General features: G+C 41.5%; 1 protein-coding gene across 3 annotated transcripts in view; it reads left to right on the top strand.

Annotated features, from left to right (window-relative positions):
• The window catches only part of COP1 (COP1 E3 ubiquitin ligase), a 127,182-nt gene that overhangs the window by 32,947 nt on the left and 67,071 nt on the right, over nucleotides 1-27,164 (top strand). For all 3 annotated transcript variants that reach the window (XM_065070841.1, XM_065070840.1, XM_065070842.1), the window contains exons 10-12: nucleotides 2,114-2,228; nucleotides 5,777-5,912; nucleotides 20,315-20,458. In XM_065070841.1, the coding sequence (XP_064926913.1) occupies nucleotides 2,114-2,228; nucleotides 5,777-5,912; nucleotides 20,315-20,458 (395 nt within the window). The remainder of the gene's footprint in view (nucleotides 1-2,113; nucleotides 2,229-5,776; nucleotides 5,913-20,314; nucleotides 20,459-27,164) is intronic.

Here is a 27,164-nt window from a genome sequence, read left to right as displayed (position 1 = left end):
GGTACTGCTGGCGGGAGGAAGCCATGCCAGGATGGACAGCATAGCTTTCTTTTTCAATATAATTACTTTGTGCATTACTCACAAACATATTCTTAGGGAAAAATTTATATACTGCAAAGATACAGGATGGTTTTCTTCCAGAAGCTGAGCTTCAGAAGTAAATAGTGGCCAAGTCGCGTAGGCCCTGGGGAATTCTGCAGGTAGTATTTAGTGTCAGTACTTTTCTGCTGGAAATAAGGAGCTGCTGTGTAGCCATGAAGCTTTTCCACAGTTGTTAGAGGACTATTCAGAGCACCTAATGGAATTCAGACAGTAAAATCACTCTTGATAGCAGAGCAATCCTAACTAATGTCCTCAAGTAGGACAACCATAGTAGTTTTAGCAGTTGAATAAAAATTGCTTGGTTGTGTTTTCTCTCCTTTCTCTTTTTTTAACTCCCATTTCCCAGCATTGCTTTAGCCAGAGAGGAGACTTTGTAGAAACTCAATAAATGTTTTGGTAAAACATGGGCAGTTTAAAATGCTTAGCTGGGGAGGATCTGATGAAAATGGTTTAATGCGGATTGATTCCCAGCACAGCTGGGTCACCATGTGCCAGCCTGAGACCTGCTCTGGGGCAAAGTTTCTCTGGAGACCCCAGAGGTGTGTCGCACAGACAGCAAATACTTACCATGATTGATTTAGTCTTAATGTGGACGTGGGTTATATCATCATGTTGTGGGTGGCTCATCTTAACTTGAGACTGAAGTGATTGCTCTTCGGTGCTCGAAGTCGTCCTCATCACTCCAGATGTGCTCAGAGAGGCTGGAGCCCTCGCAGCCTGGCGCACAGATTTCATAGGAAGATGCTATAAAAGTGTTCCGTTAAGCATTTCTTAAAGCAGTGAAATTTTAGAAAATTGTGCTTAAAAGGTGTTGATGAAGGAGTACTTTCAGTGTTCTAGTTGTATTTTGAGGTCAAAGTCACTTTTGAGATGGAACAAACTGCACAGACCGTGGGCGCTGTCAACATGCGAGTGTGAGTCATGACATCAGTGTACAGCCAGGGGCTTTGTGCAGGAAATGGCATCTGGAGGTTGGCTTGCTTTTTCCCTATACTGTTAGATTACTGTTTGTAGAGGTATAAAGAGAATTTGAATAGGCTTTAAACTCTGTTCTTGTTGTCTTGCTTGATGGCTGTAATGAGGGCAGCCTGTTCTCCTGCGTGGACTGAGGGAGTTGTATGTGGAGGGGGTTTTGTTATTGAGCGGCATTAGGGACCTTGTGCACGGTAAGGGACGTTCCTTACGGGGCTTGGTGGTTCTCAGATGATCTTCTGAAGTTTCCTCTTTGAGTATGCAATAGGTGAGACTTTATTTTTAAATATAAACTAAAGCAAGGTGCTCTTCATGCTTCTTGTGTAGTAGAGAAATTGGTTCCTTTTCCTTACTACTGATTAAAATGAGAAGTACCGTATTTTCTGTTGCTTCAGGAGAACTTGCTCATGTGGTTTCAATTCTTTTCCTCTGTCTCTCACTGTTACTGATTGAGTAGGTTTGGAAATGGCTTTAATGTTGAGTTTCATTGACTTCTTTTCAATTAACCTTTGAACTTGATGGTGTATTCTGCTTCTACCCTTATTTGCTTAGCTTGATGGAAAGTTGCTTCAAAAGAAATAATTCAGTAACTAACTCTTTAAAATATAAATACCTCCTTCTTTTTTTAATGAGCTGTCTGCCAGGGATCTGTGAGTTATTTGTTGTACAGTCTGTTTGATTTGTGAAGATGGAAGCTCAGTATCCTTGGCCTCTGTCTATCTCTACAAATGCAAGATGTGACTCCCCATGGGTTGCTCCTGTCTCTCCTGCCTGTGAGGCTGCTCAAATTAGTAAATTTGCAAAGATTCAGGAAAAAAGAACTGTCTAAAAGCAACTTTTCTTGTTTGTCAACTTAAAGGCTGCAACATAGGACCCTAAGAGTAGCTGTTGATAGTGGTAAGATCTTCATTTATTGTCATTTCATGCTTCTGACCCTCTGTATGTAATGTATGAGTTCTTTATAGTTTGGTAAAATCTACTGAACTAAAACCCCGGCCTGGCTTTATCCTTTCTGAAGTGTTCTTTCTTTTCCATTCAGACCAAAAAGCAGCCGTGGTATAACAGCACGCTGGCCTCGCGGCGCAAACGGCTCACAGCTCATTTTGAGGACCTGGAGCAGTGCTATTTTTCCACCAGGATGACTCGTGTCTCGGGTGAGTTCCCCATGTGTGGTGTCCAACTTCTGACATCAGTTCCCTCTTACAGTGCCTGTTCCTCAGAACGGGCTTGTTATTGAGAGAGCGGCTTTCACTTCTTCTCAGCACGGGAACGCTGCTATACATATTTATGTGTGTTACTCACATCATCCTATTTTGCTTTTCTTGACCAATCTTTGAAGTCGCTAAATTTAGAAAATTTAATCCTGTCGCTTTGGAGGGTCGCATTTATTGATTTTTACTCCTGCACTGTGAAGGGCATAACCCACAATAAACAATTTTGCTTGTGCTTGTTCTGAAGATGCAAATGTCTGAAAGCAGTGATTGGGTTGTCTTTCTACTAAACATGGTGTAAACACAGTAGTTAAAAACATTGCTGTTGAAATACTACAGAGGTATAAACATAAATTGATAAATTCTGCTGTATTTAGCATGCAAGAGGACACTTGGAGGTTATTCTTTATGTTGCCCAGACTGAGTCTTGGCTAACAAATGGCTTGGAGTGTAGAAGCTGAGTATGCAGCAGCATAGGTGTCCCATGGGGGTACACCTTAGATTTAAGGCTTGTTTTGTAGAATTAGAAGCTGTTTTCACAATTGCCTAGATTGCCTCATTCATAATTGAGTAACAGTGTGACAGCAGCTAGAGTAATTGTTACCTGGTGGATGGATGGTTCTTAATTACATGACAAGCTTCTCTTAAGAAATGAACGGGTCCAATGAATATGTCGTGGGGGAGAGGAGCGTTGATCTGTGGCCCCTCTGGGGAAGAAACCGGTTTGGGGAAGAAAGTTTCAGGCAGTGGGCTGTGGCAGGCAAGAGATTTGCAGCACCAAGGTGCAACTCATAGGGAGAGTGACAGATTGCAGCAAGGAGCAGCCAGCCCTCAGGGGACAGGAGAAACCTCCCGGGGACAAGAGGGAACCAGGCAGAGGTTGCTGCGGCAGAACGTCTTTACTCACAGCTTGGAAGGCAAGGACTGACCTCCCAGGACACCGATCAGCAAGGGAGCTGGAGCAGAAACCCACACTTACTTATTCCTCTGTGAATTTAAGTTTTATCTGCCTTAAAAGAAATAAAAATGAAGCTTGATTTTTATTTATTTATTTTTTTAATTAAAAAAAAAAGCCTTGAAGGACTGCAACACATTTTAAGGGAGCTCACTCTTAGGTATGTTTACATCTACCTACTTCAGAGCAGCGACTGACTCGCACCTCATCATGCACAGTAAAATAATTTCAGCAAGGAATGCAGCACGTTGAGAGGTGCTTCAGGAGCTGGAAGATCGATGGAGCTGGTTGTGTACGACCAGTGAGGTTTCCTGTATAGTGCTGGCAAGTGCTTTGCAGACTATGGTACTTCACAGGTTGCATAGAGATGTTTTCATGCGGTGCTAACTTGGTGATGCATAACTTTGTTTATGTTAAAATAATACTTAATAACCAGGGATAACAAATGGGATTCTTCCCAGCATTCCCTACTAGGAGACATCTTTCTTGATAATTGGAACTATAAATATGAATGTGGTGAAACTGTTTTTTGTATTCATATGCATCAGCTGCACCGAGAGCAGGAGGATTTGCCAAGTGCAAGTTTTTTCCTCAATAAGGGATAACCTGTGATACTTGATTAATTTTTCTTCTTATGTCATTCCTGCTTTTTGACACATTTTAAATAGGATTTAGTGTGGATTTACAGCTTTTTGCAAGAGGTGCCTATGACTGTTCTAGTAGGGAGTAGAGACAATAACTGTAATTATGAAATGGCCTTGCATTTTGATGGAGAAAATGTCTTGAGATATAACTTTCAGTTTTCCAGGCACAGATAGAGAATACATTACAGGAGGACTGTGTGCTTGATCTCCAAATGAGGGAAACGGAAGAGCAGCGACTATTTGTTCCTATCAAAGTGTCGAAGGAGGAAAGAGTCTCTGAAAAATGCTGTCTGATGTTTACATGCTGCTTCTTGAGCTGTTTCCCATAGTGGTCAGGTGCTGAGGATTTTAATTTGGAGTGGTTCTTTGTTCATTTTGCCACTTTTGATCCATCTGACTTGGGTAATGTATACACTAGTAGTCTTAAACATGCTAATTACTAGCTTTCGCTGTTCCTTTAGATGATCAAACATTAAATAGCATATAGGGACACTTCAAATGCCTTACAAGTGTAGAACAAGATAATAATTTCTGATGACAAGGAGTTACCAGCATGCAGAAAGTGATTATTCTCTGTGTTTTCCCCCAAGAAATCACAGCTGTATTCTGCTTTTATAGATCAACCTCTTCCTTTTCTTACCCTGCTATTTACAAAGCTTTTTAATAGGCAGAGCTTTGTCGTTTCCTTATGCTGCTGATAAGGAAACAGATAAGGAAAACTTAACTAGCGGGTGGAATTTGTGATCTCAGCCACGTGAGCGAGTCGTGCATGTGGTTTCTCTGCTGCTGCAGTGGATGCTGAGGTTTAACAGGAGCCAAGATGGGCAGTAATGGGATTTATAAACCAGACAACCTGTAAACTGAGGTGCTGTGTGCTAGTGCTGGGAGAGCAGTAGTTCCTTTACGTTGCACTGGTGCAAAAAGACAAAGGGAATGTGGGAGTGCTAGAGAAGGAGAGGGAGAATTGCTGCAAATTGTGGGGGTTGTTACACAGCCTGAAGGCTCTACATAATGTTTGACCGCAGATGCGCAATTGTGTTAGGAAGGCTGACTTGCCTGTGCAGCATCACTATAAATTAGGAATTTTTGCCTTTTTAGGAAATAGCTAAATTATTTTAAAATGGTTTACATACAATTCTCTTCATACCGAGAGAAATTGAAACTTCTGAGGAATCGGAGAATTGCTTTCAGCTATCTACACTGCAATTTAGTTTTAACTTTTGTAGTAAACTATTCCATTTCCCACAGAATATTTATCATCATTATTCAAGCTGGCTCAATTTCATCTTGTCTGCTGAAGGTCATAATTTTTACAAAACTTGTAGTACAGGGAATATTCTGGTTTCGTGCCTGTCTTCCTTCTCCAGCCCTGCAACAACTCTCCCTTAGCTCTGTTGCTTTTGGAATAACAAGACAAATATTTTTTTACTGAAAGTATTTTGAATGTAATTGACACCAAATGTAGGCATATTAGAACAGAAATATAGGGAAAAGAATATACTTTCAACTCCATAGAAAACTAGGCATGTTCTTTACAGTGCATTTGGATATGCTTAAAGGTTTTCTGTTAATAATCTCTACACCCCGTGGGCTCTGAATATGAATAAAATTAATGAGCTTATCTACCAGGAAAGCTGTAATTTGTGATCTCTAGGCAGATTCTCAGCACAGTAGGTTCACCCAGCATTGCAGTGGAAAGACTTAATTTGTGCTCTGAAAAATCATACTGCCTTCAGGGAAAGCTAGAGGTGAGAGAAAACCTGGTTTTGACCAAGAATCGTCCCCAAATAACAAAAATAGTTAGTGTCACTGAAGACATACATATTGATTTTGTTTGCTGTCGAGTTTATCTTGCTCTGTTTCTTTCTGTTTCCTTCGCTGCCTCTCCCTAGATGACAGCAGGACCACAAGCCAGCTGGATGAGTTTCAGGAGTGTCTGTCCAAGTTCACACGCTACAATTCTGTCCGACCCCTGGCCACGCTGTCTTATGCCAGCGACCTCTACAATGGCTCCAGCATAGTGTCCAGGTAAGACGTACTGCGGCTCCCACGGCACATCTCGTGCTGACACAGGCCTCCGCGGCCGAGTTAATAACCCGTATTAAACAAGTTATGCTCTGTACATATATAACACTTTGCAGTCGCTTTCCAAGTATAGTTTTGCGAATGTGTGATAACCACTGATCTGTGAAGGCACTTGAGTACCGCAGTAGTACCTTTTATTTCTGTTGGTGTTGGTCAGGACTGAATGCAGAACCTCTGAGATGCCAGTGAGTATCTGGAGCTGTTGTGGTAAAGCCTGAAGCTTGTTGTAGGCTCAGTCCTCTTTGTGGTAGGGTAGTCGTGTTGTAAGTGATGCACTTCAACATTGTAAGAAACATTCATCTTGCTTGGTATTGGTATTTTAAGAGTCTGTGGTGATTTGAAATGGTGGTGGCTCCAGGCGTAGTGGCAAATGTTAAATAGCTGAGTTGTTTTTAACTGCGATTACTTGAACTCTTGAGCATTGGAAACTCTGTTTACAGTGTGGGAGTGGTTGTGGTAAAGCCAACCCAATGGCTTTGATCTTGCCAACAACATCTCTGTATCCCCTACCGTGTAGGGTGGTCATGTCCTGGGCTCCCTGAAGATCAGACTTAAGAGAGGACCTAGGATAAGGAGAGGCTGGGACCTGCCAGCAGCTCTAACCTTAAACTGGTTTCAGCAACTGATGAAGCATAACCCGAAGGGTTTAATTAGCCTGTGGTAGCTTGTTTGGAGTGGTGGTGGTGGAAAAAATGATGCAACATGTTAATTGGGAAATCCTTTGTGCATGGCACGTATGCAGGCCCCATTAGCTTCTTACAGGCGCATTTCGCAAATTGGAATGTGTTTGTTCACAGCAGCCTTTTGAGGGAGAGTAGTGTCATCTCTGTTTATATGTGGGGAGCAGGAGGTCTAAAGTGGCCATACCTGAGGTCTTGAAAGAAATGTGACAATAACATAGTGAATTTAATTTGGGTTTTCTGAGTCTGGATCTGATGCCTCAGGAAGGGACCATTTGAACAGGGACAGGAAAACTTGAATGTTTGTTGAAAGACCCCAAAAAATTTGCACTATGTGAATAAATGGAGGCACATTTAGCATAGAATACTTACTCCTTTTTTAAAGCAATGTTGATTCTTTAACTACTGCAATGTGTCCCAGGAATGTATAATGTCTGACTTAGCCACAGAGGTCAGAAGACAAAATTCACTGATCTGAGGTATATTTAACCTGCACTGATTGGGTTCACACAAGCTGCAGTGAAATTCAGATGGGAATCTCGCTGCAACACAGACAAACTTCCTCAGCTACCAACTTGGATTTTGCTCCTTTGCCCTTTCTTCTCCTTGACATTCTGCAATAGCAGCATTTTTGTGGTATTTGGTTAGAAGATGCTGGAAGGGCAGGCAGTAAATCTCACTCCCATTTTGAAGGCATTATAATTCTCGGGTGAAATACATGTTTGAAAAGTATGTGTGTTGTTAAAATGAAGATACTCTGCTGCCTCCCTCCAAGCCAGTGCTAGAATCAGTAGTTAAATGCATTTAACTGAAAAATAACTTGGCTTGCAACTCAGTGTTCTCCACTGCTCATGCTTTTGGTTTATCAAGGCATTTAAGACATGTTATGAGGTTTTGGTATGTGGGCAGAGTAAGACTCTTCACATCTGAGTGTGACCCTTAGCTGCGGTAAGCCTTGTTACCTTTGGGGTATCCAAACCATTCTTTTAAAGCTTGACTTGTTAATCAAGGGTTTACATGTAATATGTGTTGGCCAGCACGATTATGTGTTCACCATTGTTCTTCATCCAGATTGATAGACTCAAGAGCCTGTGAAGCTAAATGAGGTGTGCGTCTTGGTGATGGCAGCTTCAGATAATAAAAGAGCAGCTTGTAGCTACCTATAAATGGGCCAGATTAATTATTGTGGTGTTTTAAAAGCTTATTTTTGTTTTCTAAATGCTGTGAAAAGTTTTATTGTTTAGTTTGTGCAGTGCACTGATTTCTAAAGGTGTTCCTGGGAATGCAGTAGGAAACTGATAAAATAATGACAAAAAGTCTTTGTTTAGCCATTGCTTTTGATACAAATGCATTTAAATACAAAGCAAATATAAAGTTAATAAGTGAGGAATCCTCAAAAATTTTTTTAGAAAATATTATGAAGGGATGTTTTCAGTATACTTAAAAGTAGAATTGACTATGAGTTAAACTTCCATGTACTTTAGTTTGTGTTATAAAAAAATAAAGTGCTGTTACAAATGGACAGAATACAAGAGTGTGTGGTTTGCATTGCTGTAACCCCACATGAAACGCTCACACTGGACTCCGAAAGATCTGCTGGCTCAAATAAAGAGGTTTTTAAAGATGTATTAACTTTGTGTTTGCAAAGGAAGAAGATGGAAATATGTTTATCTGCAAAACCTTGATGTTTGTTTAGAAGGGAAATAAAACAGAATTTACTGTAGCAGGATGAAAGTTGTAATTAAATACTGTATATAAACATGCTGAAAAAAACCTGAAATGGACCAGCAACACTATTCTCCTGAGCACCAGGAGGGAGAGCTTCCTTACCTTGCTTAGAAACACTCTCACAAGCAAAATCTACAACCTTCAGTCCTTTTTTCCCTTATTTGCTTCAAGAAAAACAGAATGACAGAGAAAGGATGTTCAGTGAAAACACATTCAAGGCTTTGAAATTGCCAGTCGCTCAGTTTTGCTTTAACATTTGGGGGACTTTCAGCACGCTTGTAATGTGAATGTGCATGTACCTCAATATGCCATTTTTTTTAATACCTCGGTTCTCTTAAGTACAAAGTATTTACATGGTTTTCACAAGTATATTAAGTTTTGTTAGAACTGGGCCAAGGAATAAATTTTCCATTTATTATGCCCCCAGACAGAGCAGTCGTCAGAGCTTAACTTTTTTTTCTCTCCGCTTGCTGTGGCAGTAAATAGTAAAGGCTTTCTTTTAAAGATGAGCCTGTAAACTGCAGCGTTAGCATTACAATGATTTATGTAGAAAATTGCTTTAGCGCTGTCAGAGGCCTTCAGAGAATAATGTGACAGTCTTTCATATTTTTAAAAAAGGAACAGAAAAACCCAGGGAACAGACCGCAGCGAGATGTCTGTCTGAAACGTGGGTATCGGAAAGCTGGTTTTCCTTGCTGGGTGGCTCTGGTGGAAACGTGTGTCTGTCCCAGAGGGCCTGAGGTTTGGGGGCAAATGGTGCGGGTTTCTGTCATCTGGGTTTGCCTACCATTTCTCTGGAACGCTTCAAAATGACATCCGAAGGGTTTTAGATAGCCAAGACTAATTATATTTATCTAAAGGGAGGATTAATTATATTTATCTACAGAGAGGGAAAGAAACAACTTTTTGGCTGCTGAAACCTTATTCAGCTCATCTGTTGAATATTCAGTGTTCAAAAATTTGATCTTACCTTTGGGGTCTGTTATTTTTTTTCCACTGCTTGTTCATTATTCCATTGCCTCTAAGTAATAAACAAGATGTAAAAAGGTTTCTCTTAGCATTCAAACAGTGCTATTAAGTCAGTTTCAAGATGGCACCTTTTCTTTGTGTTGACCCTTTCAGTAACATGGCCTGAAATCCTTTCTTCAAAGGTGACCTTAAAACAAAAAGCATGCATTAGGAGTATGTTTTCCATGTATTCATTGGTTCAGTTCTATTTTTTGTTCCCCTTTTTACTTTGGACTACAATTACATGTCCCTGTGAATTCTTAGATCCAGACTTTAACAAGGTACCTTTTAGTTCTGAGTTTACCATAACAAGCTTTTCTTTTTTTTTAATGCCCTAGGCTGGCTAGGATTAGATGAGCCATTTTATTAAGTTTGTGACCAGCAATGCTTCTATCTTGGTGGTGAAGATAAATGAAAGAAATATAAGTGGTTTTATCCTTCACAGGATTATGTTTTAGAGTACAGTCGATGCTGCTCCTTGAGAAGATGAGAAATGAGAAGGGCTGAATTTTTCTTATAGTCTGTTAGATCAATCATTTTTTTAAATGGACTATTATTTACAAGTGGCAGCTCAAAACTGTGGATGGATCTGTCTTATTTAGACTGTTCCCACAACTGGAAGGAAGAGGGAGATTCTTGGAAAAAGACACTTGAACTGTAGAGTGGCTGAGGTAACTTGAATACCCCGAACCTACTTGAAATTTGTGCTTCTCCTGTGGTTCTCTTATCTTACTTCATCTGAGGTTTTGGCTCACAGACTAGAGGTTGTCTGGGGCTGAAATGGGGTTTTCTTTTATTTTTCTCTGGAGTGCAGAACTGATACATTTCCTAGTGCATAACTGTGGTCTGGATCCCTTGAGCAGGAGCTAAATGTGACTCGTACCCTGCAGAAGGGTCATACAGATGTCAGTTCAGAGTTCAGAGATGCTCTCAGCTCCGTAACATCCCTACAAGTCCCCAGGATGGGGTGTTGGAAACAAAAGGGACTCTGAGACTAGAAAAGAGCATTTCTGCTCGAATCTCCAGTCTTGACCAGAGAAGAAACCTTCTGGTGACTGCGGTGACACTGCAGAGAGATAAGCCAATTCTTCCACCAACATAAACTTCCAGTTTTAGGGGTAAAACTGAAATAATTTGAAATTGGGAAGTTAATGATTGGAAGTTGCATGGCAGTGGTACCTCATTCTTTTTTCCTTGTAATTTCAGGTTATTTGGTAATAGGATGTTCTTTTTATTATTAAGTGCTCTCAGTACGTCAAACCTCTCTCCTCTGACTATAATTACATGAGTCTTTTTAGTTTATATCAAACTTTGCAAATGTTTGTAAATGGTCTGTTAAAAGTATTGAAGAGCATTTGATCAATTTGGGAATCAGCTTTTAAACCAAATATATGAAAATCTGATTGTTCTTCATGGTTTGTCTTTTTTTTTTTCCTAATATCTTGAAGAAACTTTGTGCAGCTGATGTAAGCAGTTTCCATTTTTTGGCAAATACCATGTAGTGGTCCGTGGCTGCAGTGTGGGGCGGTCCAACATTGGAATGAGCTTCCAAAAGAGGTTGTGTAAAGTCCATCCTTGGAGGATGATGTGGCTGGAGAAAGCCCTGAGCAACCTGGTCTGGCCAAAAAGCTGCGAGCAGGGTATTGGAACAGAGAACTCCAAGTCTTGGGGACTGTAGTCTGCTGATAAACGTTCACAGTCAGTTTGTTGGAAACTTGAGGCTCTGTCCCCAGTTTTCTGGTGATCATCTTCCTCTGGCTTTAGGTTTTAAGGAGAAGTAATGTCTTTACGTGCATTTGACACATATAGTGCAAAGTGAAATTCAATTCCTACATAATTTGAGCTCGCCAACTTAAAAAATAGGGGTCATTTTAAACAGGGTTGTATTTGTTAGAATGAGACTGGGCTTTTTCAAGTAGACACTTCATAAAAGGGCATAAATTAAAAGTGGGTGCTGTAGCGTCAAGAATGTCCTTTGAGAGGTTGATATTTAGGACAGGAGGCAGGTAGCAAGTGGAAGTCGTGTTGCATCGCTGCACCCAGCCCTTCTTGATGGACCAGGACAAAAGTGTTTTCTGGGAGGTGGCAGGTGGGTGCCCTTGTGTGCCTCCTGCTGTTCCCATCAGACAGCAGCACTGTGGCTTGGCCTCAGCGATTGCACTTGAAAGCCGTGGCAACTGTGGTTTTGCAGCATCTTCTTCACAGAACTTCCATGTGGGCAGTGTTGGCAAAAGGCAAAGCCAGATTTTCCTTTGTTCACCCCCGTTTTATATCTTTCTTTCAATGTCGAGTGTTGATACGCTGAATTTTTGTGTCAGCTCAAAGAAACAAAGTGTCTATTAATATGAATTTCTGTAGTTTATTACAGTGTTCTTTCAGTGCTATATTTGTTGGAAATGCCTGGCTTTGCTTGGGAGGTCATTACCTGAAAAGCATTAGTATGCATTTGGATTTCTTGTTTGTTCCTTTCTTGCTAACTAGAGGAATTAGCCTGTTAAATTGTAGATAGTTGGGGAAAAACAAACACATTAAGGTGGTGTGTTAAGGCGTGCAAAGAGGTATGGTGTGAGCTTAAACTGTTCTGAGAAATAAAACAAACCTTATGGGCAGCTCAGTTTGGAGAAGAGGCTTGAGCTAATGATTATTAGTATTGTCTGTATTAATAAATACAGACTATAAGACAGAGGTGCATTGGATTTATATGCTGCATGGGTGTTTTGCAGAATAATTTATGAAGTTACATTTATTTATTTATTACTTATTTATAGTACAGGATTATATGCAAGTGTGTATACGTTTGTACAAGCAAAGGTGGAAGTCAGATCAAGTTTCTCTGTATGACACTGTGTGAAATTAAGGATATTTGCAAGTACCTTTTATTTTTCTAAAGACTTGTTTAAGAATAGCATACAAAATACCAACCAAAAAAAACCTCAAAATGCCATCAAAACAATCTCTTGAAACAGATTGAGCAGTGTGGTGAGAAATGCTTCAAATTGCATTTTAACCTCGTTTCATCACCGACAGGCAGCAGGACCATCGGAGTTAATTGCCCCAGGTTGTTTTTTGGTTCCTCCAGATGGCTTGCGTAGACTTGATATTTTGGCTTACGTAGACTTGATATTTCAGTTGATATAGGCTCTGTTTCGGCTTATATAGACTCAATATTTCAGTTGATATAGGCTCTATTTTGGCTCATATAGACTCAATATTTCAGGCTGGTGCCTGTTGGATTGAGCTGCGGTGTCTGAAGAGGTGACCGTCTCCAGCTGTTGGTGTAGTAATAAATGTGGTGGCTTGAAAACAAGCTTGCACGCTTTTGAATGGCTTTGTTTAGAGGGGTACTTCCATGTCTATCCCAGCTAGGTGAGTTTTTTCCTACTTAATGGCATAATCCTGATAAAACAGTGCAACTCGGTGTGGAGCAGGGTGTCCTCCTTCAAATCTGCTCCATATACAGCTTAGGCAGCAGTTGTCACCTTCCTTTCTGGAAGTGTTTCCTAGGCTGTAGTGGAGAAAGAAGGCAGCTGAATATGTTTGGAGACTTAAAACCTCTTCCACTTCAGTATTTTGTAAGGTTGAGGCTGTGCTTCTGCTACTGTCAGAGCTTTTTGTAACCTACAGTGCATCAGCCCAGCTGGCAGAAATGGCATATTCTGGTTTTCAAATATAAAGAAGTTACCTACAATATTAAAGTGGGCAGAGCATTCATTTGGCTTGAATTTTACATAGCGTCATAAGAAAAATTCTGCATTTAACTCTTGGCATTTTTAGTTAATGTGTTTCCCTACTCTAGGTTATTTTAAATGGTATTTGTGGAAAAACTTATTCCAATTCTCATTAACTTGCATGGTGGCAGTTTGCAGTGGCTTTGGCTCATTGTACTTCTATGTATCTGGCATATAAACCCTGGGATTGTCGTCACATTCCGCATGCAGAGGAGCATCGCTTTGCAGTAAAGTGGCTTTTTATCAATAAGTTTTATGTTCAGTTGCTTGCAAAATTTAGTAGTTCCCTATAGGTTTTCTCATTATTAGTGCTAATTAAGCTAGGTTCCCCTGAATACATGTATTAAGAAAAAAAAGGATGTCTAACTACAGAGTCTTACAGACAAGGCTGGAAGTCTGCTGTGGCTTCCTGGGAGATTTTGGGTTGTATTTAGAGGAGATTAACTTCAGGGTCACTTCTCCTTGCTTCCCCTCAAAGTAGAGGGAATCCTGGTTCTGACAGTTGACCTATTGCAGGAAACACAATTAATCTCTCCTAGCATAGTATTTGTTTTTAAAAAAATGACTCTGTTTTATCTAGTGATGAAAAGCATGAAAGTAACTATGTTGGTTTTGATTTGAGAGCTGTGAGATGGAACTAAGCCCACCAACCCCCCTTCAATTCAGATTTAATATTCTCCTTTAAACAAGCTCTTTATTGAATGGGAGTATTGCTAAGTGGTCTCTATTAGAACTGACGGCATTTCATTACGCTTAAAAGGATTTTTGTAAGCATTATGTGGACCTAGAACTAGGTCTAATAACATTACTTTGTCAACTTTGGTACCTTTTTATGCCTAGAAAGGCAAATGGAGCAAAATAAACCTCCAGGCTGCCGTGACTGCAGGAAAGATGCTGAAGGTGCGACTGCAGCATCACTGGTGCGATGTCTTCTCAAGGGAGCCTGGAGCTGAGGACCATCCTCCCCTGTTATAACACCCTTTTCTCTCCGTTTCCCAGCTTTGAGGGGGAAAAAAAATATTATCAACACACAGAACTGCCTTTCTAGTATCTTATTTTTACCCTTCAAATAGAGGTTTGCTTACGAGTTTACTCCTGTTGGATGTTTGAAGGCTGGAGGAGATGCGGTGGCAAGGGAGGGTTCCCAAGGGGCATTTAACAGCAGCTGGTCCTGCTGAACCCAGGGCTGGAATATCCCAAACAGCTCCAAGGAATGGGATCAAACTGAGATAGGTTGGGGTCCTGTGTCCCACAGTTTTCATTAGACTTTCATTGAACTTGAATCTAATCCATTGAGAGGCTGTAATTATAGTAGCCAAAAAACCTTTTCATTGATTAGTGGACAAATCTGGCAATTATCTGGTAATCTGGGGGTCACATCCATCCTAAATTCATGTGGTTCTTAGGGAGGTAGGCACATTCTCTCTGACAGGGTGCATTTATGTGGAGCCTCATTTAAATAGTTAGTTTATCTGTGTAGCAGTCTAGAGAAACAAAGGGGTTTTCTTTAAATGGTCCTTCCTGAGTAGAGATTGCAGTAACCTATCTGGGATCATGATGTGCTTGCTCAATTTGTATTTTGGAAAACATTTTGCAGCAGGAGGGCTTGATTTGGGGAATGTATTCAGCCAGCAGTGGTCTAGTATCGTCCCTGTGGCACAAGTTAAAGGTGCTAAAATAGCAAGAATGTCCTTATTTAGGTGGTGCTTTGGAGTAAGGAGTAATTAATGCAAATATTGCTTGCTTTAAAAAAACAAAACAAAAAAACAACAAAAACAAATATTATTTCAGCTGCTAAGCTTTAGCAAAACAGTCTTTTGATACTGAAGCTTCATATGCTTTGTCTCAGTAGGCTTTTTTTTTTTTTTAATATGTGACAAAATTGAGACTTTGAGCTGATGGAGCACAAAATCTGAGCACTGTAATAGCAGCTTCCTATGCCTGAATATAGCTTTGTTTTAAAAAACTACACATTAGTATGCTAGTGCATGCTTGGTGACACTAATTACTTTGCCTTAAAATATCAGTCTGCTGTAAAAACAGTCTCTCAGGTATGTGATATTAATACCAATTTTTGTATTGTTCCCAGGTGCTGAACAGTCTGCAGGGGTGGTTGTGATGTTGGGTTGTAACCTAAATTTCTAATATTTGACTTCAGCGCTTCAAACTGGCTGTTGGAAATGGGCAACCAGGCTATGAGATTTGGGATTGTTAAAGGTGACAGCATTATCCCACAAAGACCAGGGAGTGGAAGCGCAGGGTGGGAAAGACTTTAAGGAAATGTTAGTGAAAAACAAATGCTGCTGTTGTCATCTCTCCTTCCACCAATTAAGTCCCCCATAACTGAGAACAATGTGTGTTGCAATTACATATGGGGCTGTGGCAAGATGAGAGTTGGTTTAGAGATACAGAAATAGAGACAGCACCATATTAGGTAGAAGTAGAATTGAAAGGCTTTGGTATATTCAGGAGGGAAAATATATGTTTATCTATATATAGTCCCATGAGAAGGACTGAGTCATCTACTTTATGGAAATGGCAACTCCTACGGTCACGGATCTTGTTACCGAGTCAGGGCTGAGGCTTTTATGGTTAATAGTGGCAATTGTGTGTGTATGGAAAGGGGAGAGGAGCAATTAGCTGCAGACCTTTAATTGTAACCAGTGATGCAGTTAAAAGCAAATGCAGATAGGTGTGACCCGCCACCTTCTCCTGATTTGAAGGAACAGCTCTATCACGTACCCATGTCCCATGGACACTCACAGGGGTAGATGTCCCTTCATCCTTAGCCCTGGGGTGTTTCAAACTGCAGTCACAGAGGGTGAGCTGCCCCAGGGACCAGTTTGTTGGGTACCCAGCCCCAAACTGTCCCTGCAGAAGGCACATTTGCCAACCTGGTCACTGCCTGCAGAGTTGTCTTCTTGTAGCCTCCTGGCATCCTCAGTCATTATGTTGGAGATACTCAAGGGTGGATCCATATTTATTTCTGCTAATATCTGGTATGGACCAGTTGCTCATGGATTAGTGTTGGGTTCACTCTGCCACCATCATGTCTGGTGGCATACCTGGAATATGTGTGTGTGGTTTTTGAAGTGTGAAGGAGAGCCTCATCTGTCCCAAATCAGTTTTTGGCCCCTCACGCCAAGAAAGGCCTTGAGGTGCTGGAGTGAGCTGAGAGAAGGGGCTGAAGCACAAGTGTGATGGGAGCGGCTGAGGGACCTGGGGGGGTCAGCCTGGAGAACAGGAGCTGAGGGAGACGTTCTGATCTCTGAACTGCCTGGAAGGAGCTTGGAACATGGAGGGTGTTGATGTCTTCTCCCAAGTACCAAGCAATAGGGCAAGAGGAAATGGCCTCAAGTTGCACCAGGAGAGGTTTAGATTGGATATTGGGTGCAATTTCTTCCTGGAAAGGGCTGTCAGGTGTTGGAACAGGCTGCCCAGGGCAGTGGTAGAGTCACCATCCCTGTACATGTTTAAAAGATGCACAGATGAGTTTCTTAGAGATGTGGTTTATTTCTTGATTTAGGTTAATGGTTGGACTTGATGATCTTAAGGGTCTCTTCCAACCAAATGATTCTATGATCATCTTCTCATGAAAGCTTCCTTGCTGTAGTGTGGAGTGACTTGTTGGACCCCAGCTTTGCTGTTGCCTAGTTCCTTACACTGATGCTAAGGCAGCTGCTCCATTCCTTTAATCAGATTAGTTGCCCATCTGTGTGTGTTCCCTAACTCCAGCGCATCCTCCTGGGATGTGGAGAGCAACTGCGTGCACCATCAGGATGCGAATGGAGCAAGGCTTTGTACAATGGCAAAACCGGTAAATTACTCATTCTTTACCCTTTCCCCACTGGTCTACCCTCAACACCAAGCCAATCTTCCAGACATGTTTCAGAAGCAATTTGTTTCATAATTCCATTTGCTAGTTATGAGTGCTCTCCAAGGACGTAGGTTTTAGCATTAAAATAAAACTCACAGATTATGAATAAAGCAGCAGAAAAAACAAAACCCTTGAGAATGTGTTTACTTTCTAGCAGCTCTTAGTAGTATTTCCATGGGATGTTGGTCATTAACTTCTTAGGAAAAAAGAAAACGGTGACTTGAGGATGGGAGATGTCTCTTTTCTGTTTTCGCTAGAACAAAACAATCAGTTCCTTTCAATTTGATTTTTATGAGTAAATTCTCTTTTATATTTATAAACCTTTTTCAAATATCTGGAAGGTTTTGTGTCCCCAGAAGGTTCCTTACAAAAATTCAGATAGTCTTTGTTGGTCAGAAATGTGGAGTTTAAAAGTAGGTTAAAATATAAAAAGGAACAATTGCAAATTCTAACATGCATGTGTTTCAGGAGCAAGGACCACTGCTAGTCCAAAAGGGAATTTCACTGGATATTCAAATTATCTAAAATATTATTTAACTGCAGTGCTTCCTTTAAAAAATGAAAATAATGTTTTCTTCTTCAGAACTGGCCTTGTTGTGTCTTCTGACAAAATAGAACTAGGTTCTCTTGCAAATTTTCATATAGATAAGCTTGTGAATAAGCAAGTGCTTGCGTTGGCACAAAGACTTCAAGCAGTAAGTGACAGGAATACCATTGAGCTAGTTAAGTGCAAATAAGCCTTGCTTAATACTAAACATATTTAGAAGACTTGTAAGAAAAAAAAAAACATAAAAATAACTATTGCTATGCAAGTGAGCTGCTTGTCCTAATCCCAATTAGTCCGGGGAAAGCAGAGCTTTGCAAATATTAGGAGTAGTTTTATATGGCAAATAATCCACTTGATTAGCTACTTAGATAGTTCATAGTTTTCTTTGTATATTGCTTGCTAAAAGCTGGCTCGCAGAAAGAGAGAACACTCGCTGTACCAGGATGGTGTGTAAATGATGGAGGCCAAGGCGCAAGTGGGTGTCAGTGTCGCTGTGTTGCGTTTGCCCACCTGTCCCAGCAATGCACATCTGTACAGCTGCTGGCTTATTTCTGCATCTTTTTTTCTCCCTGCAGTGTCTTTGATGCTGTTTGAAGGTCGCAGGTCCAACAATCAATTTCATTGGTTGATGCTTTTTATTATTTTTTTTTTAATGGTGTGTTAACTTTTATAGACATATTGAAATACTCATTTGTCTACAGCATGTCTCTATTTAAAAAAAAAAAATAAATTGAATTAATGCTAGAGAAGCAAACATACCCCAGGTGAGAGAGGTTCTATTCTGTTCTAATAACTTGGCTTTTTACCAGACATTGTAATACATTTATATTTTTTTTCTCTTCGGCAGGAGAAGGCTAAGGGTATAAATTGAATCCAAGTAGATGAATCGCTGCCATCAGTTTAGTTGTGCTTTGCCTGAATCCACAGGGCAGTGTGCAGGAGCTGAGACAGCGGTTCAATTAAGATTGTGGTGCGAGTAAATCCATTGCATTGTTATAGAGGCTTTCGATTATAAAATTCTTCCATAGAATAGAACGAGCTGACAAGACAAGACAGGACTTGAATGGTCCTTTCGTCCTGTTTGTATAAAAAATTATTAGAGTAGGGTAGATGTGGGGGGGGGGGGGAGAGCTGTCTGGCCGCTTATATGACTTCTTTCCCACTGCACTTTTATTTAAATAGGTGCCTGCCTGCTTGCGTTGTTCCGCAGCCATAAGCACGTTCTTTTTCTTTACCTTTTTGGGGTTTGCAGTTTTGACCCAACTGGCTCGTTTCTCCTCTAGCAAGCAAGCAGTTGCAAGTGGGACCATCTGCTGCCCCTGGTTTGAAGAACTTTAGGCACCCAAGTTGAAAGACCACGTTGCAAAGTGTTTTATTGAATTATTTTATATTGTCAGATCGCATGTCAACCGTCTTTCTCTCCGTAATTTAAAAATAACTTGATGATATTTCATTTACAAGGATTTGAAAAGTCTGTTGGCATTTAAGTTTATCTTCCCTTGAAAGCACTGCAGTACCTTCAACTTCACAGCTATGTTGAGGGGTAGAAGATTCTAGCTGTGATAGTTATGGGGGCAGCCTAAAGATCCCTCTCTTTTCTTGTAATTGGTTTAAAACTTTCTAATTGTAGAAAGGTACCCTAAATACCCCTGTTCTCAGGATTTTTCAGGTTGTATGAATGTCAAAACTTGGTTTTCTCTACTGCCATTCAGAACTTGCTGCCTGGTTCATAAATGCTGTGGCTTCTTGGAGAGAAAATTATGAGACAGCAGAGATTTAAATGAGTTACTGAGTAGAAGAACCCCAAAAGAGACCTCTCAAAAGTAGCAGAAATTGCAGGCAGGAGCTCTGGGGAAGCAGGTTTGCTCTGTCTCTAATAGATTTCTCTCAAGCCCTTCCAAGCTGCGAAGCTAGCAATGACATTAGCTGTTTGTAATCTGCTGCCTGCCTTTCTCTCAGATGTATTTCATGTACAACCTCAGGCTTTTCTCATTTGCAGCTTAACTTTGTTATAAGGTGACTGCTTTGACTTCCAACTTCATTGATACCTATTACCAACTTGCCCTGCAGTTCAAGAAAGAAGGTGCCTCTGTTTTCACAAGCAACCCTAAGTGAAATCGTAGCATGCGTGGGTTTTACAATACTGGCAATATATTTTTCAACTCTCTGTTGTTACTCAGGGAATTTAGAAGGGTCTGTTCTGCAAATACTGGTTTACTCTGCATTAACACTTAAGAGTTCACCAACCTGCTGTATGTAGAAGCTAAGGGATGCAACAGTGTGATGTAGAGAAATCAATGGGCAGTATCCTGTGGCATGTTGCTCATACGTGTACAGCTGAATGTTGAGCATATATGTGTTTGTATATGTATGCGTGACATATACAGCAATGCTTAGCTCCAGGGGGAGCTCTCTGCTTTGACATTTGGGTACCACATTGTGTGGATGGTATAGTTGAACTGGGAAACCTGCAGAGCACCTGAGCAAAGATCCTGCCTGCTGGAAGGAGATTGTGCAACCACACAAAGTGCTGTTTCAACAAATAGAGATTGTGGGTGTGTTTGGAGGGGGTTAAAAAATGGTGGCTGAGAGCAAGAACTTCATGCCATTGGCGTGTGCCAAACCTGACCGAGGTGCTCTGAACAAGAGGGTATTTGCTAAGTGTAAGTTGTGGTTGTCAGCTCTGCCATACTGAGATGTTTAGGTGGTAAAATACCCTGCTGGTAAGTACATGTGTTGTGTTTACATTGTTCTCAACTTCTGCTTTTGTTCCTCAGTATCGAGTTCGACCGAGACTGTGACTACTTTGCCATCGCCGGGGTGACAAAGAAGATTAAAGTCTATGAGTATGGTACAGTCATTCAGGACGCGGTGGATATTCACTACCCTGAGAATGAAATGACCTGTAATTCCAAAATCAGGTAGGCGTTGACTTTGCATTTGAACTCAGAGGGCCTTTTCATGTGTAGTAGCTGTTATTTTTCTTTATCCATTGTGGGAATGGGAGAGGGAGGGAGGAAAGCAGGAGTCAATGGCTTTGGATTCTGGGAGGGATCAAGTGGCAAAAGCATTTATTTGTGAATACTGGGCTAATCCAAGGTAATAGCATGCGTATGTACCTGGAGGAAAAAGGGACATAGGGCAGTGAACTGTTTTTGTGTTCCTTGCAAATGCAGTTGGATACCTACTCAGTTAAAAGGAGAGTAGTAACAGCCCCTGATTCCTTCATGCTCTAGTCTCTTAGTCGACCAGATCCTTTCCATTCTGCTGAAAGGCTGCTCAGTCCTTGGGAATGTGCCTCATTTGCATCTTCTGCCTATAAATTTACATCTGCCCAAAGTACTGCTCTGATAGGCCTCATAATATCAAGCTCTGAGGAGAAGACCTTGCTTGATTCTTTTTGCTTCTGTGCTGTCATTACTGTCAAGTCTTTTTTAAATCTTTTTATGTGACTTAATCAAAGAAATATGGACTACCATGTCAGAGCTTCAGTTGAAAGAATCTGGCTAACATAACAGAATTTTTGAATTAGGATTTTTAAGTTAAAACTCAAAAGTAAATAATACAAGCAGTCAAACCAATTCGGTGTTATAATACAAGTCTCTAGAATCTCTGAACTCGTTTGTTTTTATTTGGTACTCTACATTTTAGAAACACTAAAGCACCCATAAATGTGTGTAGTTAATAAGTTTATATAACAGTCTGGCTTCTACAAAAACAAAATGTTGTGCAACAAGATTATTAATGTTTGCAAGTCTATAGCATAGAAATCATGCTTAGCTTTGTGGTTGACACATTTCTTAAGATATATCAATCACTCCTGTATCACTCATGCTGATTATTCTTGGGAATTGTGTAACACTATTTTATGAAGCAAAATATGTAGATGCAACAGACCCTGGGACTGGCTTCCAAAATAGGTATAAACAGTCAGAGAGGGATGTGTATTGATCGGCCATGCTGGTTACGGAGCTTGTGTTTTGCTGGAATTGTGAAACCTTCAGCATTTTTGACTGAGTCACAGCAGAGTTCACACCAGTCAGCTTCATTATTCTGGAAAGAAGAGCAGAATAATAGAAAAACTATCTAGCAGTCGATTAATACCTTTTACCTTAATTAGAAGAGGAAAAAGCCATTGTGTATGGTATGTCTTGGTCTGTCTGAGATGACTTCCAGACTTGCTGCTTCAAATTTGACAGGAATCTACCACGAAGATCCTGCCAGGCGTCAGGCTGCTGTTTGTTCTCCCTTCTCCGGCAGCTGCTGGTTGAGCAGAGCTGCATTAGTGCCTTCAGTGATGTTCCTCTTGTCAGCTTTGTGCTCCAGACAAGACATTCCTTGTATTCAAGACTTCTTCTCTCTTTTTCACATTTCATGCATATATACATTATATATGTATGACAATGCTGGATGTGTTGTCCTCTGTGCTTCAGTGGAGATGGACAGGGTCCTCTCCTTTCATTCCTTGCCCTAGTTTTTCTCATTCTTCCAAAGAAATACATTTTTTCCCCCATTGGCACCTCCATATTATATCAGCCTTCCTTTGGCATGCAGGTGCTTTTGGTTTTGACAAATAAAGTGAGGCTGTCAGTCAAATGCATCCTTGCTATACCCATTAGCTGCGCTGCCAGTCACTGGTGCTGGGGCTTGCTGGCGCCGTGTCGAGCAGCATAATAACTCGCTATTGTGAAGTGGCGTGGCTTGAGGGAGAAGTTACGTATGAAGGCTGTAATTTCATTACGGAATATTGCAGTATGCTGAAAATGTGCCTCTATTATAATAAATTCTAAACAAGTGGAGCCTGCTTTTTTGTAAAAAAACCTTGGCTTAAAGCTGTTGATCTTAATTTAGGTGGAGGTGCAGCTTGTTCCAGCGGCTTATTCTACCTGCCAGTGCCCTTTCTGATAGCGAAGACAGATGTATTTCTGCTGTGGCGCATGGGTGGCACCTCTCTCCCCTGCAGAGATGTGGGGAGTCTGCAGATGGGACATGGTGACACTGGCACAGCTGGTAATGTCCCTTCCATCCTCGCCCAGCACCAGATCCACCTGTCCGCAGGCGCTTTGGCTTCCCAAATGCGCATCGTGGGAAGCTCACCCTAAATCGATCCTGCTTAACCTTGTGATGATGCTGGCTTGTAAATCATTAGCGGTACTGTTGGTGACTCAGCTTTCGGCTGTTATCAAAGCAGGCAGGTGACAGCCTTTGTGAGGGCTCGTGTCTGGCCAAGGAGCAGGTCTGGTGGCTGAGAGCAGCTGTGGGAAGGGAAGCCCTTGCCCAGGACGGGACTGGCACCAGCCCAGTGCTGCCCAGTGCCAGCTGGGTGCCTGCGGAAAGGGAGAGCTTCACGCCAGCATCATTCATTGCCGGCTTTCCTGGAGCGCAGCCCTGGTACCAGCTGTAGCTGAGTCTTTCTTCCTCTTTTCCAACCCCCCGATGCTTTTTTTTTTTTAACACCCACCTGCTTCTTAAATACACTCTTTTTTTTTTTCATCGTCTGCTGAGCTTTCTCATTCCTATTTTTAAGAACAGGGAGGAAGTCAGTGGGTCGTGTTTCTGGTAAATGTGCATCGCGTCCCCCGGGAACGACAGCGGCATAAGCTTCCAGGAAAAACACAAGATGACACATAAATCCTCATAAAAATCCCATTTACAGATTCATAGCTTCAGTACAAGAAACAAATCCCAGTATTGTGTAGTAGCTATAAACAGCACCCTGTGAGCTAATTATGACTTGCTGTGGCCCTGGCTATGGCAAACAATCTGCGGCTCCCCCCGTGCAGGAGGAGGTGGGAAAGGGCGAGAAGAGGATGAATGGCTTGCAGAGAGCTACAGCTCTTCTCTGATTTATTCAAGAGGCGGATTTGTTGTTTTGCCATAGGTCGCAGGGGGAGAAAAATAAGGAGATCTAGAGTTCAGGTAAAAGAAATTGGCTTTGGGCCTTGTTAATCTACAATAGGTGATGTGCAAGTGTGGTTAGGTAAACACGCTTTTGAAATCAGTGTTTAGCATTCTGCGTGCTCACCACTGTGTGTTTGCAGCATCTGTACTTCAGTGATAGATGTTACCACAAACCTCCAAAATCAGCTGCATCTGTTTAGTCAACTGCAGGAAAAGCAAAGCATCAATAGGCTTTTTTTTTAAAGCTGCTGTATTTTATTGTTTTTATTTTTCACTGTCAATAAATCAAATGGATGATTGCTCTATCCTAAAAGCAGTTCATGGGCAAATTGCTGTCAGTTTTTAAAATGGCAGTCAGTTTTCACTATTAAGTTTAAATTAAGCAAAAAACTTGCCATATGGCGTTAGAGTCTTTCCTGTTTGGAAAGGTACAAGCTCTCTTTATGCTGAAAAACCTCACGAGTGGTTGTGTTGGGTGCCCATATTTCCAATGCAGAAAATGTTTGGCACTGAACAGGTTAGAAGGAAATAACACCTTCAACTTTCATTAATTCCAGTTGTCAGAGTAACTGCTTCACTTTGCAATAAGGTGAAGTTTTTCTTTAAAAGTATTCACCTCTTAAGCCTACTAGAGGCTTTCTTTGGAATTATTAGAAAAAGGGATATTTTTAAAACATTCATAATGGTAAAGTAATTCTGTATGTCTCTGAAGAATTTGGTTAGTGTTGTTGTTCGCGTGGATGTTCCTTGTAGCAATAGATCACTCCCTTAGAAACTTGAGTCCTAAAATTACTGGTCATCACTTGACTCATGATAATAGACTGGATCTGAAGCACTTGGCACTGGGAAGCAGGTCAGACCACAGCAGTTTGTGCCTTATAAAAAGCTTTAACTCTGCTTAACTCTCACTGCCAGAGGGGTGGTTGACACCGAGTAACTTGTATGTGGATTTGAGACGTTTCAGCCATAAAAACACTGGCTCATGAAAGAAACATCAGCGCTACCGACAGTGCTAACTGAGCTGGCCCACTTGTATCTCCAAATAAAATGAAGGATGCGCATAAATCTTTACAGGGTTGGGGTTTCTGTGCATTCGGATCGGATGCCAAGGTTAGGAGGGTGTTTTGGAGGTCAGTGATTAGCTTTCAACTAGAGTTTCTCCCCGCTAATCTCCTAGGATGGAAAGTTGTCACAATTTATGGCAAGAAAAACCTCAGGGGTGTAACTATATTACCCTGTTTCTGGATTAAAGAACAAAGCAAAAACTTGAAAAAATACAGGTACTAGTATTTAAAATAAAAGATGGCCTAGCACAACTCCTTTTAATCCAGCACTGAATTGTGCGTTATCTCAGCCTTCAGTAGCTATTTTTGTGTCAAATCTCATAGCTTCCACACATCAGTTTCTCTCTGGGTGTGACAGGAGACCATCTAAAGGTTGTCTACAAAAGGTTATTTTTTATGTACTTGTAGGGTTTTGATGCTTACTCTGTTTGAGGACTATGTAAGCTGCATTTTTGGGTCTATCTCACCTTTGGCTCTTTCCTTTCCTCTTCTCCAGCTTGCTCCCCCTTGCATTTTTGAGTCTCTCACTCCATATCTTACCCATGATAACATCTCAAGTGAACCCAAAAAGGTAGATGTCTTCGAAGTTTCAACCAAATTGCCCATGTTGGACATGGAAAAAAGATCTCTGAGTATTGCAGTAGCATCTCAACCCTGTGTAGGTCCCAGGGAATCCACACGGAGGAGAGCCTTTTGCAGGCCTGTATCATCACAGATGCCAGAGAATACAACCAAGAGACAGCCCCTGGTAAAAAACATCCGCTACCTGGAGAGGGAGCTCCCCTCCACCTGATCCAACCATGAATTGTGCTCTACAAAGGTTACTTCAGAGGATTAAAGTTATAAAGAAGCTCAGGTATTGCAATGTCAAGGAGAAAAGTCTAGTTTCAGACTTTGTACAGAAAGTTGGATGGTGATGAGGGAGAATTAAGGCAGAGAGCTAGAACGGGATTGTTTTTGTCTTATTATGATCCTTTAATCATATTCCTTAAAAATGAAAGATTTATGGTGTGTGTGACTTAAAAGGTGTTAATTGAACCACTTAGTGCCTGCAAATCCTTAAACATTTTTCACCTGACAGTTCCTGTTTTCCCTTCTCAGTCTAGCTACAAATGCTTTCCAAGTGAGTGTTAACCCCTTGCTAACACCATCAGGCTTCAGTGGGACAGAAAGCTTAGCTTGATCCTTGCTGTGCCAGAGCTAAGATGCATGCTTTTGGGCACAGAAAGACTTCATTTTTCTCCATCTATATTGATAGATCCGATATCACCTCTGCCTTAGAAACCTGATATTTCTTATGTCCTTAAATCTATCACACCTCAAGCAGCACTGTTAAACTCCATCCTTTATATTTTTCTGTCCATTCAATAATTCCTAACTTTCCTCATCAGAGGTGATTTCTTTTTTTGACAAGCAGTTATGTGATTATTCTCTTCACAGTTCAGCTTGCAGTGCCCAGCTCTTTCCTGGATCTGATGCTCCCCCAGCACAGAGCATCCATCCTCTAACCAGCCAGGGTGGTACCAGCACCTCTGCCTTTTTCCACCTGCTGATGCACTCTCAAAGCTCTCCACATAGATCTGGCCCTGGGCTTTCTTCTTCCTGCTTGTGCGGTGGCTAAACTTACAGATTATTCTCTTTCCTTAAGCTCCTTGAAGCCCTCACTTGAGTGGAGATGGCAGGGGGCACAGGTTTGAACCGATAAATGTCTAGTGCAATGTCCACCCCCTGCCATTAGCTGGAGGCTGCTCCCAGCCCACAGCCTCGCTGTGTTGGCATCTGTAGTGCTCCAAACCGCTTTTGCTTCCATCAGTGATCGACTGCTGTGCCTGGAAACAGGACTCCAGATGTGGTTATCTGTGGGCTGCTGCAACCTTCACCTTGCGATCTGGGTGGGCAGTGCCCACCAGCTTCATTCGGTCCTTAGGGAGCCACTTAAGCCTCTCTGAATATGGCTTATAGTAAATCACGGACTGTCAAGACCTACTTTTCTGCAGGTACCTAAAGGTAGTGGAGCTGGTGTAATGATAGCTCCTTGATGATATATTTGTGGACAGCTCTTGTACCTACAAGGGTTGAGGACACTGACGTTTTCTAATTAATGACGTATCATGAAAGAGGTGAAGTCAGGGAGAGCGTTGGCTGAGCTGCGTCATCTCAAATGCCCTTTTTAGCAGCTGTTGGTTAAAGATAATGACTTACTGGGTCAATAAAACTTAAGCTTCTGAATGCAAAGTTTTAAAACCAAGGGACGCTACTACGCAAAGGAAGTGTGTGTGTGGACAGGCTATAGGTAGATAGAAGTGCGCACAGGGAGAAGTGTTTGACAGGTTGAAAGCACTGTTGTCGAATGCTCCTCTGCACTGGCCGTTCCAGAGAAAGCTCCCAGCTGACCCAATGGGGATGGTGTATCCTGAAGGTCTTCTCCAGGCATCGTGCAGTGGTGCAAGAGGCTTGCAGAAAGCCACTGCTGTTGGACGACTTTGTCTCGTTTCTGTAAGCTGCAGGTGAACTTGTGTGGAGAAAGTGAGACTTTGGGATCGTTCAGTCGTGTTTCCTGCTGATGCAAGCACCACCAGCATGTTAGCCCTTCCATATATTTCTTCAAATTTGTCTTAAAAACCAGTTGAGTTTCTTGCCTGCCATTTTTTGGCTGCTCCAG

This window comes from Columba livia, chromosome 8, assembly GCF_036013475.1.
Source record: "Columba livia isolate bColLiv1 breed racing homer chromosome 8, bColLiv1.pat.W.v2, whole genome shotgun sequence".
Taxonomy (NCBI): domain Eukaryota; kingdom Metazoa; phylum Chordata; class Aves; order Columbiformes; family Columbidae; genus Columba; species Columba livia.
This window is presented reverse-complemented; position numbering and strand designations above follow the sequence as displayed.